The sequence below is a fragment of the Schistocerca americana genome, chromosome 3 (assembly GCF_021461395.2).
Source record: "Schistocerca americana isolate TAMUIC-IGC-003095 chromosome 3, iqSchAmer2.1, whole genome shotgun sequence".
Classification (NCBI taxonomy): domain Eukaryota; kingdom Metazoa; phylum Arthropoda; class Insecta; order Orthoptera; family Acrididae; genus Schistocerca; species Schistocerca americana.
In genome coordinates this window covers 303,410,721-303,429,208 of record NC_060121.1, presented here as the reverse complement: position 1 = coordinate 303,429,208, position 18,488 = coordinate 303,410,721, and the positions used below count along the sequence as shown (strand labels likewise).

General features: G+C 39.6%; 1 protein-coding gene across 1 annotated transcript in view; it reads left to right on the top strand.

Annotated features, from left to right (window-relative positions):
- Positions 1-18,488, top strand: part of LOC124606045 (agrin-like) — a 288,503-nt gene that overhangs the window by 112,011 nt on the left and 158,004 nt on the right. The window contains exon 10 of the mRNA XM_047138007.1: positions 11,555-11,671. Within this exon, the coding sequence (XP_046993963.1) occupies positions 11,555-11,671 (117 nt within the window). The remainder of the gene's footprint in view (positions 1-11,554; positions 11,672-18,488) is intronic.

Genomic DNA, 18,488 nt, shown 5'->3' with positions numbered 1-18,488 from the left:
GAAAGCTAAGTGCATTATACAGGTTAGACATGTGAGATGTGGGAGGGAGGCACAAGGGGTGGGGGAAGGGGAAGGAAATAGACAGATTAGAAGTAAAAGGTATAGAAAACTAAAAGAATGTAACAATATTATGAAAGGGAAAGTTGCTACTCACCATATAGCGGAGATGCTGAGTCGCAGATAGACACAACAAAAAGGCTGTCACAAATAAGCTTTTGGCCAACAAGGCCTTTCTCAAAAATAGGCAACACACACACACACACACACACACACACACACACACACACACACACACTGACACTCACACTAACGCAGCTGAAGCTGAGTGTGGCTTCAGCTGCCAGAGATTGCCGTCGTGTGTGTGAGTTGTGTTTGCATAAGTGTGTGTGTGTGTGTGTGTGTGTGTGTGTGTGTGTGTGTGTGTGTGTCTGTGTACGTGTCATCTATTTTCGACGAAGGCCCCATTGGCCGAAAGCTTAGGTGTGTCTTTTTGTTGCGCCTATCTGTGACCCAGTGTCTCCACTATATGGTGAATAGCAACTTTACTTTTCATAATACCATCACATTCCATCCTGGTTTTTCCATTGTTAGAAAACTAAAAGAGAATGAAGAAAAGAATAGCTACTGAAAGGAAATGCTGAGACCAAAGAAGTTAACCTAAATTAAGAAGTTAATGTAAATTAATTTTTGTGCAACCTTTGCACAAAAAACTAAGTTAAACTAAATTAAGGCCAAGTGGGTGGCAAGAACCAAGGGCATATTGTAATGCCAGTTTCCACCTGTGTAGTGCTGAGAAACTGGTGTCAGTAAGAAGAATCCAGATGTCATATGTGGTGAAACAGGCGCTGAGGTTGTGCCTGTCAAGTTGTAGAGTCCTCACAATCATTCTTTCCTTCTGATCCTGTCTGGTAAGTTCCCCTTGGCTCGGCGATCTGACCCGCTTTTTTGTAACTCTCTCTAGTACATACACTTCAACAGCCCTTCTCCTACATCCTTCTTCCTTCCCCTTCAACCTTCCTGTCAGAAGAAGGATCCACTGATGCCAAAAGCTTGCAGTTTTCCTGAAATTTTACATGTTTTCTCCATCTGGTGCTTGGTGACTAGATTTTTTATCTATCTAATTATATTAGATGAAATTAATCACAGCACATGATGTAGTAAACTATCATTTGAAAACTTTTTATTGGTGTGCTTCCAAAGTCAACAACCAGTAATCCTTCACAATACACTACTGGACATTAAAATTGCTACACCATGAAGATGATGTGCTACAGACGTGAAATTTAACCGACAGGAAGAAGATGCTGTGATCTGGAAATGATTAGCTTTTCAGAGCATTCACACAAGGTTGGCGCCAGTGGCGACACCTACAACATGCTGACATGAGGAAAGTTTCCAACCAATTTCTCATACACAAACAGCAGTTAACCGGCGTTGCCTGGTGAAACGTTGTTGTGATGCCTCGTATAAGGAGGCGAAATGCGTACCATCATGTTTCCGACTTTGATAAAGGTCAGATTGTAGCCTATCGCGATTGCAGTTTACCATATCGCGACATTGCTGCTTTCATTGGTCAAGATCCAATGACTGTTAGCTGAATATGAAATCGGTGGGTTCAGGAGCGTAATGCGGAACACCGTGCTGGATCCCAACGGCATCATATCACTAGCAGTTGAGATGACAGGCATCTTATCCGTATGACTGTAATGGATCATGCAGCCACATCTCGATCCCTGAGTCTACAGATGGGGATGTTCGCAAGACAAGAACCATCTGCACGAACAATTCGACGACATTTGCAGCAGCATGGACTATCAGCTCGGAGACCATGGCTGCGGTTACCCTTTACGCTGCATCACAGACAGGAGCGCCTGCGATGGTGTACTCAACGACGAACCTGGGTGCACGAATGGCAAAACGTGATTTTTTCGGATGCATCCAGGTTCTGTATGCAGCATCATGATGGTCGCATCCGTGTTTGGCGACATCGCGGTGAACGTACATTGGAAGCGTGTATTCGTCATCGCCATACTGGCGTATCACCCGGCGTTATGCTGTGGGGTGCCATTGGTTACACGTCTCAGTCACCTCTTGTTTGCATTGACGGCACTTTTAACAGTGGACGTTACATTTCAGATGTTTTACGACCCGTGGCTCTACCCTTCATTCGATTCCTGTAAAACCCTACATTTCAGCAGGATAATGCACGACCACATGTTGCAGGTCCTGTACGGGCCTTTCTGGATACAGAAAACATTCGACTGCTGCCCTGGCCAGCACATTCTCCAGATCTCTCACCAATTGAAAATGTCTGGTCAATGGTGGCTGAGCAACTGGCTTGTCACAATACGCCAGTCACTACTGTTGATGAACTGTGGTATCATGTTGAAGCTGCATGGGCAGCTGTACCTGTACACGCCATCCAAGCTCTGATTGACTCAATGTCCAGGCCTATCAAGGCCATTATTAATGCCAGAGGTGGTTGTTCTGGGTACTGTTTCTCAGGATCTATGCACCCAAATTGCGTGAAAATGTAATGACATGTCATTTCTAGTATAATATATTTCTCCAATGAATACCTGTTTTATCATCTGCATTTCTTCTTGGTGCAGCAATTTTAATGGCCAGTAGTGTAATGTCTTCTTAATGCACAAATAAAGGAAAACAGTTCTCAACATTCTAGAAGGCTTTCGACATCGTTCCTCATAAGAATCTTCTAACCAAAATGGAAATGAGCATATGGCATTGTTAGCTGGGAGACCCCTTTCGGGGGAGTTCAGCCGCCATATTGCAAGTCCTTTTTAGGTGACGCCACATTGGCAACTCGTGAGTCAATGATGATGAAAATGATGATGAAGGACACACAACACCCAGTTCCCTACCGGGAATCGAACCTGACCCCCTGCGTGGTAGGTGGTAACGCTACCGCTACATTACGGAGGCTGGAATATCACCTCAGTTGTGCAATGGGATTCATAATTTCCTGTCAGAAAGGTCACAGTTCTTAGTAGTAGATGGAAAGTCATTGAGTAAAACAGAGGTAATATCCAGCATTCCCCAAGGAAGTGTTATAGGCCCTCTATTGTTCCTGACCTATATTAACGACATAGGAGACAATCTGAGTAGCCCTCTTAGATTATTTGCAGATGATGCTGTCATTTGCTGTCTTGTAAAGTCATCAGATGACCATAATGAATTGCAAAATGATTTAGATAAGATATCTGTATGGTGCAAAAAGTGGCAATTGACCCTGAATAAAAAAAGTGTGAAGTTATTCACATGAGTACTAAAAGAAATCCATTAAATTTTGATTACGCAATAAGTCACACAAATCTGAAGGCTGTAATTTCAACTAAATACTTAGGTATTACAATTAACTTAAATTAGAATGATCACATAGGTAATGTTGCGGGTAGAGCAAACCAAAGACTGCAATTCATTGGTAAAACACTTAGAAGATGCAACAGATCTACTAAAGAGACTGCTTATACTGCACTTGTCCACCCTATTCTGGAGTAATGCTGTGTGGTGTAGGATCTGCATCAGATGGGACTGACAGATGACACTGAAAAAGTTCAAAGAAGGGCGGCTCGTTTTGTATTATCACAATATAGGGGAGATAGTGCCACAGACATGATATGTGAAATGGAGTGGCAATCATTAAAACAAAGGCGTTTTTCCTCTCATGAAATTTCAGTCACCAATTTTCTCCTCCAATTGCAAAAACATTCTGTAGGCACCCACCTACATAGGGAGAAATGATCATCATGGTAAAATAAGTGAAATCAGGGATCACACAGAAATATGCAAGTACTCATTTTTCCCGTGCACTATTCGAGAGTGGAACGGTAGAGAGACAGCTTGAAGGTGGTTCATTGAACCCTCTGCCAGGCACTTAATTGTGAATAGCAGAATAATCACGTAGATGTAGATGTCTACACATTCTAGTGTTTTGTCAAGCATATTACACTTAGAGGTGTTATTCCCTTCCTGTTTTCTGACATTTGAAGTGAGTTAATAGGGGAGCCAGTGGCAGAAGCCAAGCTGTATTTCAGAAAAAAAATCCTCAAACTCAGCACATATCCTTGGCTATCTATGTTTCTCTCCACATCTTATCATGTCCAGATGTCATAAACTGATCTTCATTTATCTTATCATCTATCATAATGTTTCTGATGAGAAGCTACTAGGGTTTTCAGAGAGTACATGCATACACTTATAGCAAATGACAATGTCATTGCAGAAAACTGAGCAACCTTTGCACAAAAAATTATGTAAAATATGACTAATCTCACACTTAGACTTTCCTTTGCCACTTTCCAAAAACAAGTCTGTAACCAGTGTTTGTATTGATCATTTATATGTATCATGAAAATTCTGTAAGGGAGGCAGGGCAGCTCTCAATCAATATTATAGGCATAGGAATTATGCTGCTGAAACTGAAATGGTGGTAGCAGGCACTGGCAGAGTGGATACGACAAGCATTAATTGGTCTTTTTTTTTTTTTCTATGCTCAGAAAAAAACCATAGTTTTAGTGAAGATGTTGGTTGTTCTACTCTTGGGCAGAAAGTAATTTTTAAACACAAAGAGTGAAATTCTAATATTACAGTTTTGAGTTAATAAAAATATTTGGAGCCATGATGGTATAAGTGATGTCTTACAGGAAAGACATCATGGTGATTGAAAGTAGTAAAAGTACTCATTTTTTGTTCAAAGACTATGTCACAGAGTTTCCTTGTAGCCATGAAAATAAAGCCATTTCAGAGAAAGTGTCCACTGTACATAAAATACACTAGGAAAGTGGTTTAATGGAATATCTGGGTTTTCATCAGCACCTGTTGCGTATTTATTGGGTAATGTTTTTATCATTATAGATAATTCTTCAGGTGTTATAGGAGACACAGATGCTGTTCTTGTATGAATTTTTCAATCTGGTTTTCATTTATTGCTCTGTGGTTGTGTGATGACATGGCACTCATTTCTGTTTTGAAGATTTTCCAGGATATTTTCATCTTGTTCCTGGAATTTTCTATTTGTTTGTCATTTTCTGTTGCATTTAATTTGGTATTAGTTGTCTAAGTATTTGTTTATATTGTTTAAACAGTTAATAAAAACAGGATTTTTAATTTGCTTTGACTGTTCATATAATCTGCTCTGACTCTGGCATGGGATTTTTATTCCTGCTGTGATTCACTTTTTGATGTTTATTTGGAGAAAGCCGCATCAAAAAAATAGCTGTTGTTAGAATCTGTGCATGTTGATCACTAAAACCAGTGTTAATAATTTGTGTGTCGTAGGTATATTTATCTGTATTTATAAAAGCCTGGTCACTGCATGTTGCAGAAGTAATAGTTATATAAATTGGATTAGTTACAGTTGGTTTTAATTAAAGGATTTCAGTAAATCTTTAAATCTGTTGGGTTTGGAGAAATCAGTATTGAAAACTCCGCATATGAAAATATTTTTCTTGAAGGTAATGAAATTTTCTAACAGTTCCTCCATATAATTATGATAGACATTTCGTCACCATCTTGTGATGTATATGCAGAGATGATCACAGTATTTTGATTTGGGAGTTCTGCTGTTGAAGTCTGATGTCTCTTTCTCCCGATAAGTTGTCAGATTTGGTTATATTACCAAATTTTGTATTTTCTCAGCCATATATACAGCTACCATCATGAATGAGTATTTCTCTGCAATATTTGTCCACCAATTTGAACTGATGGAGGTGTATCAGTTCTAACAAGCCTTTATTCAACTGGTGCTCAGTAAAACATAATGCAGGAATACCACTATAACCTTATCTGGAGTCTGCCTTTCTTGTTTTGTGGTGTTTCTAATGATAACCCACTTGTTGAGCAGCATTTGTTTCAGTTTAGGTATGGGTACTTCATTGGCTTCCATCCTCTCTCTCTCTCTCTCTCTCTCTCTCTCTCTCTCTCTGTATATCAAAATGAAACAAAATAAAATAAGATAAAAATTCTGATGTCTCCAGGCAGACTTTTTGGTTTAAAGATGACTTCACCTGCTTTGTGCAGGAGCTAATTTTAATTAATGAAGAGAATGTATTGTATACTGGTTCTTTCCCTTTTCTGTTAAAGTGAAAACAGTGGCGTGTGAATTTATCACATGGTAGTCTTCCCATTTCAAAATTTGTGGATATTCTGCTTTTGATGCATGATTCTGAACAGCTCACTGTTTTCACTACATGATGGTTAACCATATTGACTTTTTTGTTCATATGTCCTTTGTCACATCTTTTAGTTATTGGATGTAAAATTACATATATCTATTTACTCAGATGGAGACTACTTGGTAAGACGTTATCATTGTTTTTAAAATTATTTTTATGTGAGCCTTCATGAAAAACTTCCATGAGAGCAGCATTTGGCTAAATAAAACTTTGAATGCCTTATTTGATTCACTTTTTTTCTCCGGTATGTTTCTACACTCCTGACATGATTGTCACTGACTATTACATCTCCTGTTTCAGTGCTGTATTTCTTGACTTGCAACTTTTCCTATAATTAGATGCTTTATCTTCCAGAACACTGCAGGCATCTTTAACCACAGTTTTTTGTGCTATTTCATTTTCACTGGTTGGCGTGTAATCAATGTTTTTAATTACACTTACATGTTGCACTGCCATTTTGCTAGCTGGCACAAGAGAACTGGGTACATATATCACAAGTTTGTCATCAGTGGTGATTTTAAATTACATGAATTGGATACCCTTCCTAATGTACCAGGCCTATCCCAAAAGCAAATACTTTTTTGGGAAAAAACTCATAAAACATTTTTTTTCAACACGAAATTTGTTTTTACAGGAAAGAGTATTTCTTAAACTATTTTTGTAAATGGCTGTCACCATTGTTCAGACATTTGTCATAGTGGGAAACCAACTTTTGTATGCCCTTGTCATAGAAAGCTGCCACCAGTGAAGACAGCCACTGTTGAACATCATTTTTGTGTTGGCATAGCTGTCAAAGCGCTACCTCCAAAATGACACCTCAAGTTCAAGAATAAGTGATAGTCAGAAAGTGCAAGATCAGAGTGGTACGGTGGGTGATCGAACTGCTCCCACCAAAATTGCTGAATAAGATTTTGAGTGACACCATCAGACTGAGGACATGCATTATCATAAAGCAATACACTGCCTCAACTGAGCACTCCATGCCTTTTGTTTTTGACTGCGTGCCAAAGTTTTCACAATGTTCCAAAGTATTGTACCACACTGGTGGCTTCACCTCTGCGAAGAAACACAAAGAGCAGAATGCTCTGTCTGTCCCAGAACACACTGCACAAGATTTGTTTGTCTTGCCAGTGTTGTTTTTAATTCTTGTTTTGGGGGTTCATGAATGCCCCAACATCACTGACTGTTGTTTTGATTCTGGAGTGACATCACAAACCCAAGTTTCATTACCAGTCACAATTCTCTTTGAGAATTCATCTCCTTCATCAGTTTATTGGTTAAGAAATATCAAAGCACTGCCACACTTCATTTTGTGAAAATCTGTAAGCATTTTCATAACCCAGCTGGAATACAATTTGCAAATATTTAAGCAATTTGTGACAATTGCATGCAAAACAGTTTTTTAAATTTGTGGAAACTCATCACAAAGCATGTTTATTGTCAGCCATCTGTTTTCATGAATTTTCTCATTCACTCTCTCAACCAAACCAAACAGCAGAAGGCTGCCCAGTCCGTGTTTCATCATAAACGTTGATTCATCCATCATTGAACTGTCTCACCCACTTCCTCACCACTCCATCAGTCATTACATTTTCACCATAAATCCTAAAACTTGATGATGAATTTCAGCTGGCTTAGCACTCTTTGCATTCAAAAACTTTATTACAGTGTACTTCAAAGTTGACAGGCTCAGAGATTGTCTTAAATATTTTGAACGATCACTACAAATGTAAATAAAACAGAGTCCTGCTGTAATGGTGTCTGTGTAAAGACAATGAACCAGAGAGATGAGTGCAATCTGTGGAGCAGCAATGCTAGTGCTGTGGTGGTGGTAGAACAGAATGGTACTTACTTTCTGAAAATGCCTCATACATGACTTTTCACTGGTTACATGTTTATTTAGTTTTTGCTCTAACTCACTGATTCTCACTAATAGAGCATTCCTACCATGTTGCAACATCTTAATTATCTCATCTTCTGATGCTAAGTGCATTAAGAGATTTTGACCGCTTTATGGAACTGGAATACAGTTTTCCATTCTTGATCACGCAGAGATACCTTTACAGTTATTTACTTTAACAACACATGAGTAAAACAGGCTGTCTTTGTCATTACTATTTTTCAGTCAATAGATATGTAACTAGCAGAACAGTTTGTGACTTTTTTGAGTTGGAGGACAAGGGAGGAGGGGGGGTTGTCATTGCTCCATCATATGCAGTCCCTCTAAAGAAACTGCAAATACCGCACAATAGATGTAAAACAAAGTTTCCAATTATAGATAGAGAGATGCTAAAGGAAACATGCCATCAAATGGGAGTTCATGATGCTTTTAATGCCTCCTGCAGCAGAATGTATGTGTACTGGGTGTCAGTGGCAAAAAAGTTGGTGTCCAGACAGTTGATGATGATACAGGTACTGAAACTGAAGTTCACAAAGCAAAAGTAGAGATGCTGAATTTCATTTTCATATGTCACTAAACTAGATACAGGAGTCTGCTGCAAGTTAATTCTCATACCATTGCAAGGATGACTGATAAAGATATTAGTATCAACAGGAACAGTGGATATCGCTGAAACTGAACCAGGCCCTGTGCCTAATAGAATCCCTATCTCTACAGAATTTGTGATTGAGCTACCCCTCTTTTAAACATAATATATGGTAGATCATGCCAACAAATAACTTGACCAGTAGTTGAAGAAACTGCAGGTCACACCTGTGTAGAAGAATGGTAGTAGCTGTGATCCACATAATTACCATCCAATGGAAAGTCCAGAATGGAATAACAATTATATGTAAAGAATAAATTGCATTCACCACATAGAAGAGGCATTGAGGTGCAGCCTGGAATAATGAAAAATAACACTAGAAATATTTAAGCTATCAGACAAAGTGGTTCCTCAGAAACAGAACTCTCACCATTATGACTTATGTCCCTGGGTGCTAAGGTCTGACTGAAACAGTGTCTGACAAGAGCAACAGTCTGTTGGGGCAGTTGGTGGGGATAAGAAAGAGGCATGTGGCAAGGAGGGGGAGGGATAGCAGAGTAGGTGTGAGAGAAGATGCTAGTGGTGCCTGTGGGAGCATGCAGGGCTGAGGTGGGACAGAACAGGGCTGCTAGGTACAGCATTGGTTGCTGAGGGGAAGGAGGAAGGGGAGAGAAGCAGAGAAGAGGAAATGACTTGTAGGTGCATTGGTGTGCTAGAAGGCATGTGTGTATTGTAGTGGGAGCTGGTAAGGGACTAGGCTGGTGGAGGACAGGGACTAACAAAAGCTGAGGATAGGGTGGTTGTCAGAATGAAGGATATGTTGTAGCTAGAATACCAACCTCCACAGTTAAGATTCATTTAGCTGCAATGACTGTGCAGCATTCTCTGTGGGCCTAACTACTAGCAAGCTGTCTGTGTGCATGAATGGCCACTGTCAACTGTGGCCAAGAGGCAGCTGGACCATACAGTTTATGAACATGCCACCCAGATAGATGTGCTTCAGTATAATGGCTGTTTCACAGTTCGTAGTATCTGAATTCTTCTCACCAACACCAGCTTTTCTGAACTGCGTAGGTGGGAATTCACCCTATATCATATCTGCGTAGCAGCCCTAACTTGTCCCCACCATGCCCCTTCATGCTCCCACAGGCAGCAATAGTTTCTCATCCCCCCATCCTATCCTTCACCCTCCCACTGCACACCTCCTTATTCACATCACCCACACAGTTGATCACTGCCCATGTCAGACACACTCGCAGTTGAGTCTTAGCACCCAGAGACAGTAGCCATGTATGTTTGTGTTGTTTTTTGTGTGAATGTGTGAGAGCTCTGCTTCAGAGAAAGGTCTTCATCCAAAAGCTTCATCCAAAAGCTTAAATATTTCTAGTATTCTTTTTTATTGTGCCTGTCTGTGCCTCCTGTATGCTGTGAGTAGCAATGTATTCTTTCTACACTGTTGTAACTACCTCCAGTATCTTTGACATCCATACGTTATAGAATCTTAAAATATATTCTGAGCACAAATTCTTATTAATGGAAGAACAATCATATCAAACTAAATGTTCAGAAATGGAAAATTGTGCACTTCAAACACTGCAGAAATGTAGTAACCTTTGGTTACAGTAGCAATGAGACACAATTGGAATCAGTCAACTAGACTTAATCATAAGTAAAGAAGGTGCAGTCTTCAGTTTATTGACAAGAGACAAGGAAAATTCAGTCTGTCTACAAAGGAGATTTCTTATAAAACACTCATGCCACTCATCCTAGAATACTCCTCACACATGTGTGGCCTATACCGGTCTAACAGGATGTACAAAGAATACCAGCAAGAATGGTTGCTGGGTTTCTTAGACCCTGGGACAGCATCACTGAGATACAGAAACAGCTGCACTGGCAGACACTTGTAGATGCATGCGGACAATTAGCTGCAATCACTGCGCTGCATTCTATGTGGGCATAACTACTAACAAGCTATCTTTGGGTATGAATGGTTGCTGCCAAACTGTGGCCAAGAGACAGCTAGACCATACAGTTTGTGAACATGCCACCCAAATAGATGTGCTTCAATATAATGACTGTTTCACAGGCTGTGCCAACTGGATCCTCCCCACTGTCATCAGGTGGGAACTCTCCGTATTACATATCTACCTAGCAGTTCTAGCCTGTCCCCACCATGTCCCTGCAAGTACCCAAATGCAGCACAGGCATCTTCACCCACTCCTACCCTGATATCCCTCCCTCTCCCTACTGCATGCCTCCTCCTTATCCGCATCACTCATCTTTATGAGGTTCCAAGAAACACTACTAAGTGAGAAATCTAGGAATGTATTACAGTGCCCACATATCCCTCACACAAGGACTGAAAAGACTAGACTAATTTAAGTACACACAGAGGCAATTAAACAATCATTCTTCTCCCACTCCATATACAATCGGACTGACAAGAAACCATAATATGTTGTACAACAGGATATAGACTCTGCCATACACTTCACAGAGTTTTGCAGAGTATAGATATATGTGTGTGCTGGATTTTGTACAAGTAATAAGAAGAAATAAAACTGAAAATTACATTTAAATGATCATAGTAATGAGCATAGAATTCTAGTATTTTTTAATCATCAGTTTGACTTACTTAATAGCTCCATATTATTCCGCACTTATGGGTTTTGGGAGGTTGGAAAAGGGAGGGGCAGTTCTTTACAGAGCTTTGTCTCATACCCTGTGATAAAAGGACATTACCAGTATGAAACAAATAATGAACTAAGGTTTTTTTGTAGATAATTCATACATGGAATGTGTGTAAATGCAATTGATTTTCATTATTGTTTACAAAATACATGCAGTATATCTTAATAAAATTTCTGTCAGCTGTTGAGGCCAGTCCATGTCAAGCAACATTTCTTGGTTGTTGTCCTGATGGAAAAACTCCTATCCAAGGAGAGGGAAATGCTGGTTGCCCCTCACTTTGTGGATGTAACAAACTGGGTGAGTGTGATTTAGTTACGATGAAATATATGATGTTAATATACTGATTAAATGACAATGTGTAATATACACTGAAGAGCCAAAGAAACTGGTACATCTGCCTAGTACAGTGTAGGATTCCCGTGAGCACGCAGAAGTGCCTCAACACAACATGGCATGGACTTGAAGTAGTGCTGGAGGGAATTGACACCATGAATCCTGCAGGGCTGTCCATAAATCCATAAGAGTGTGAGGGCATGGAGATCTCTTCTGAACAGTACATTGCAAGGCATCACAGACATGCTCAATAATGTTCATGTCTGGGGAGTTTGGTGAACAGCAGAAGTGTTTAAACCCAGAAGAGTGTTACTGAAGCCACTCTGTAGCAATTATGAACATGTGGGGTGTTGCATTGTCCTGCTGGAATTACCTAAGTCCGTTGAAATGCATAATGGACATGAATGGATGCAGGTGATCAGATAAGATGCTTACATATGTCACCTGTCAGAATTGTATCTAGACGTATCAGCCAACTGCACATGTCGCATACCATTACAGAGCTTCCACCAGCTTGAACAGTCCCCTACTGAAATGCAGGGCCCATGGATTCATGAGGTTGTCTCCATACCCATACATGTCCACCTGCTTGATATAATTTGAAATGAGATTTGTCTGACCAGGCAACATGTGTTCAATCATTAACAGTCCAATGTCAGTGTTGACAGGCCAGGCAAGGTGTAAAGCTTTGTGTCATGCAGTCATCAAGGGTAAACAAGTGGACCTTTGGCTCCAAAAGCCAATATTGATGATATTTCATTGAATGGTTTACACCCGGACACTTGTTGATGGCCCACCTTTGAAATCTATAGCAATTTGCTGAAGGGCTGGACTTCTGTCATGTTGAACAATTCTCTTCAGTCATTGTTGTTCCTGTTCTTGCAGGATCTTTTTCCGGCTGCAACAATGTCAGAGATTTGATATTTTACCGGATTCCAGATATTCACGGTACACTCGTGAAATGGTCATACGGGAAAATCCCCACTCCATCGCTACCTCAGAGATGCTGTGTCCCATAACTCATGTGCCGACTATAACACCACATTCAAGCTCACTTAAATCTTGATAACATGCCATTGTAGCAGCAGTAATCAATCTAACAACTGCACCAGACACTTGTTGTTTAATATAGGCATTGCCAACTGCAGTGCCATATTCTTCCTATGTACATATCTATGTATTTGAATACACATGCCTAAACCAGTTTCTTTGGTGCTTCAGTGTAGTTACTTAAACTGGATCAAAGAGGCACTGTGTGTTATTTTATAGCACAATAAACTTTTATTTAAGAAATGTTTTAATATTAACTGTTTTCACAAAAATTGTCTCATTAGCTAATTTATAAAAAAAATAAAATATTATTTCATGTAGTGGTTTAGAAACTAAAAGTAACTGATAGAGTATGGGGAAAGAGGAAGAGTTGCTCTCCACATGAAAGGACAACATAAGCAGTGAAGAAGTGAAATCTGCGTGGCATTATACAGAAATACTGTGCATTTTAGGAAGCACAGATCATGGCTCAACCAACTGGATTACAGTTGTGGTCAGATTGCCAGGAAATTTTAACGTCCAAGCAACAAAGAGAGCTTGAACAGCTAGTCCTGTGGGAAACTGGTAATAAAAAATTCCTTTGCTGATAGTAACAGAACAGTTCTTCTCTCCTGAATGTGTTTGTAATTGTTAAGCAGGGAAATGGGATTTCTATGTTCAGAAGCAATAAAGCAACTATCAAATGACACTTTCCTGGTGGAAATAGAATGTTTCACTATGCTCCTAAGTGTGAAGTTGCTTAGGAAGTGTCTGATTATAACATATTTGTTTCCAGCACATTAGATCCTGATAATTTTACTCACAGGGTATAGTGACCCTACACTGCTTGCCAGCAATACCACTCTATGTCTCATGATTGGTTAACTTGTAATTGCTTGGTCATGCACATGGATAATAGGAGAATGACGTTTCCCCTTTCTGTGACTCCATGATGCCATAAATCAGGAAGTGCTCTACAACCTCATCACGCCTTCCCATTCAGTTTTCCTAGATTGAGAGTTTAATGAATGTTATGTTGCATTATGTTCTGTTAGCACCTTCCTCATAAACTGATCTCTCGAGTATACCTATTGTTATCAGAAGCTCTGTCTATTATGAATGTAATGCACAGTACAAACTAGCAATTTCAGCACTGTCACAGAATTGTTCTCCAGCACCAGTCTCTCGTAATTCTCTGCCATCTTTGTAGATGCTGCTCTGGGGACAGTAGTTGATGACTTCAGTTAAAGACTTTTCAGGCCAATAGTGAAAGCAGCCTGATCCTGACAGAGTATAAACTGGCACGTGTGTATCAGAAACATGAGTGCAGTACTGTAAAAGCTAAATGCAGGTGAACTGCACAGATCATCACAGCCTTTTAGTTGACAACAACAAAATATAAATGATTTACTGGTAAATAGAACTAGAAGATATTTCATTGTGAGCTCCTAAACATCAACACAATTTCAGGAAGTCTGCTGTTGTTTGGGTGACCATTAGAAGGATTTTCAGGAAACTGCAGAGAAGCCTTTCATAGACTATCTCAGGTGGCATTGCACAGCTCCTTCATGGAGAAGAAGCACTTACATTCTGTGCTTTCTTTCCCAACATTATTTTATGAAGTTTTGCTGAGAAGTAATGCCTTCAAATCTTTTATGTGAAAACTATTAATTTTTAAAAAAAATAAAACAAATGTTACTGGCATTCTACATCATTGTTCCTCATTTATACATATTTATTTCTCAATGGAAAATCCGGGATGGAATGTAACAATGTTATAAAAAGGATAGTTGCTATTCACCATATTGTGTAGATGCTGAGTTGCAGATAGGCACAACAAAAAGACTGTCAGAATATGTGCTTTTGGCAAACAAGGCGTTCGTTGGGGACAGAATGTACACCCACACCCACACACCCACCCACCCACCCACCCACCCACCCACACACACACACACACACACACACACACACACACACACACACAACTCACAAACACATGACTGCCCAATCTGTGTGTGTGTGTGTGTTTCTATTTCTGACAAAGGCCTTGTGGCCAAAAGCTCATTGTGGTTATCTATGGCTCAGCATCTCCACTATATGGTGAGTAGCAACTATCCTTTTCCTGATATTATTACTTATTTCTCAAGGTAGTCACTCTAGAGATTAACACATTGTTTCCACTGAGAGACCAGTTTGTTGATATCATCACTGTGCAGTGTTTGAAGACTTTGTTGATGGACTCACAACCTCATCTCTGGGAGCACCGCTTCAACACTATTAGAGTGAAGTCCTTCAAGGTGTTCTCTAAGTTTTGGAAACATATGAAGATTGGATGGGGCAAAATCAAGACTGTATGGAGGATGAGTAATGATAGTGAACCAAAGGCATTGGATTGTTGCAGGTGTTGCAGTGCCTGTGTGTGGTCTGACATTATCATGCTGAAGGAGAGGGTGCTCCATGTGTGGACGAAGTCTTCGAATTTGAAACTTGATTGCACAGCATGCAATTTCTTCCACACTAATATAGTCATGTTACACACTGCCATGTTCCTTGCTATAATTTGGAGCCCTCTTGTGGCAGAGGGCTGCAAATTGGTAGACATAAATAATAAGGATTTAGAATGTTAATAATGTTTGTTTTCTTTAAAAAGCTTAGAGTTTTCGCATAAAGAATTTGGAGGCATTAGTTTTTAGCATTCTATCATTAAATATCATACATATTAACCTTGGAACTGTGGCATAAATAGAAGATAGTCCAGGCAGAGACTAGCGGCTATTCTATGTTTTGAAATATTTATTTACCATTAAATAGTCTCTCCAGCTACACCAGATTCTGTATCAGAGGTAACATGTATAGAGTATTATTTCATGAACCATGTATAAATTGACACAATAGTTGTAACGATGGTTCAAATTGTATCTATTAAAATATACATGAAACATGATGTGCATCAGTATTATTTTTCTTTATTTCATTGCTTGACCACTGAAGAAACACACTAAGCTAACAGATTTTTTTATGCTCCTTTCATCTATGTCTTTAGACAGCCATGTATGTTTTTGTGTTTCAAGTCAGAGATGTTGAAGAGGCATTTCATCCATTTGGGGTCATTCATTCTTTTTATATGATCATAAAAGAAGACTTATTGTTTGTGTACTGTGTCTCTAATTTTTTCTAATTTTTTAAAAGTGGAACAAGTTTTTATAGTTTGGACACAGTAAATTTTGTATGATCTTTTCTTATTTTTATTCTAATTCCACTAGGAATGTTTCTCATATAAACATGATGGTTTTTGGAAGAATTTTAATGATGAGTTTTGGCATGTATAAAAAAGAATTTTTTTTTTTTGTAAATGTTTCATGTTTCCATTTTTCTGGCACTTGTTTTCAATGCTTCTTTATTGAACTCATTGATTGTAATCTATTTGCCAAGGGATGTAAAAATTTTTATGCATATTATTGTCATTATCTGGTGTTTAATTGGGATGTATTGTCCTTGACATTTGGTATTATACAATGTTTCTTTTTTTTCCAAGCGATATCTGCTCTGCCACTTCTTTCAATACATTCTTTCTGTTATGTCCTGATGGAACTACAATCGTCAAATATAACTGTGGGTTGCTATGGAATATGGTGGAGTAAAACTACAACCTAAGAAATATTAGTGCACTTTATTACAAGAATGATAAAAATATTTACTTAACTTTATACAATCCATTGCCACAGGAATGTGCTGATTATTTACAGCTGTCTTAAAATATTAAAGCATCACTTGATGCACACTTTTACTAACTCTTCTCTTCAAGTATAAGGATCACAGAGTTCTGAAATATAGTTCATTCTAAGACATGAGTAATACATGTGTCGTAAGTAGACAATGTTTTCTGTTTGATTGGATGTCACAAACTGGGGCAGCCTTCCTCTGCTTGACTATATATCGGCATCCCTGTGATAGTGCTGTGGAGCTGGGAGAGAGGGTGTGGCTTTGCTAGCACCTCCCATTCATTGTTGCAGTATGCTCTGACGCATTGTTATATTTTGTGGTGCTGACTTTGTTTGGAACCATGACCTACACTTTCATTACATTATTTTTTCTTCTTGCTGGTTCAGAATATTCTGTTATTAGGACTGTATCATCTACAAAACCTAAAAATTATATTTCTATGTTATTCCTCTTAGTCTCATCTTTAAATGATCTTTAATTTTTCAAATGTTCTGAAACTTTTATTCCTTCTACCATTATTGTTATTATTGTTTGTATTATTATTTAACACACAGTTAAACAAAAGTGGCAACAGTCCAGATTCCTGTTAACGACATGTTTTGATTTCAAAGGGGTTAAATAAACATTCATGGAATTTATTTTGGACTTGCTGTTAGTCAACTTTACCGTTCTCTTATATTTACCATTAGGTTTTCATCAGCTTCTATTTCTGCTAATAAGTCAACTAGCATATCACAGTGAATCTACAAAACTGGATAATATTACCTTACTATCAGCATATAATATCTAACACTTTAGCATATAATATCTAACACTTTCATATTCAGTATCTGGTCTGCTGTCAATCAACTTTACCAGAATTAGCCTTGATATTTTAACTTCATGTCTACTCATGGAAGAGAGACTTTATCAATATTTCTTATGGATAATCATTAAAAATGTATTTACAGCATTTAGTGTGAAGGAATGTAGACACTGAGAAAGATGACGTGACTTAGGGAGAAGTTTCTCATTTGTTGTGATTTGTTTTATGTCCTCCATGCCCCTTGACTGATTCACATAATGGACAAAATGATCTAGAATATACAAGAATCCTTTGTCTGTGTACAGAACTGGGAAAGTAGATGTTATTCTGACAGGCACAAAGGTACTGTTATAACGTCAAGTTGAACACATATATTTCAAAACGACACAACACATATAAGTCACAGAGCAAGTTGACAAGCAAGACATGTGAACATGGTAACAGTCGAATGAGCACTGAGTCCAAGTCTAGCAGCCGCTGGCTGGCTGGCCGCTTAGGTGGCACGGCTGCTGCATGGCTGGCAGACAGTGCCGCATGTAGAGGCGCGTCACAACACTTTTCCCCCCTTTGAAATTTTTTCACTGGTCTTGATGGAGGTGGCCTGTAGATTGCTAACGTCCGTAGGCGTTGTTTGACTGGGCGTAAAGTCTCGAGAAGGAGGCTTCCCGTACGGACGGAAGTGTCCCCGATGATAACGGGTCGAGATGACAGGAGCCGTAGGGGTCGAATCTGCTAGGGCCCCGTGCACCAATCTGCCTGTTGCGGCAACTCCAGTTGATATAACAGGAGACGTGGGCGATGTGTCAGCGTCAGTAGGAGAAAGAGGTGAGTAGAGTTGCTCCGACAGATGATGGTCATCCGGTTCCTGCATGGGCACGTCTCCTGGTGGCATCCGTTCTTGTACTGGCACTGAGATGACGGTGAGAGGGCTGCGTTGTGAGTAATGAGATATGCCAAGATCCTGAGCGTCAGGTAGAGCTGAAGGTGGTGTAGCAGCATTCGGAACAGGCGTTGCCGGCACACGAGCCCGAAGCTGGTCCGAATGACGCACTGCAACACCCGTGTCCGTCTGGATTTCATACAGGCGTCGGCCACGGTGTCGTAAGATGCGGCCCGGACTCCATTTTGGCCGCCTGCCATATCTCCGTACGCAGACTAGGTCGTCGGCAGTAAACCGGCCATGCGAAGGCACCCGCGGCCATGAGGTGGAAGGCCACAGATGAA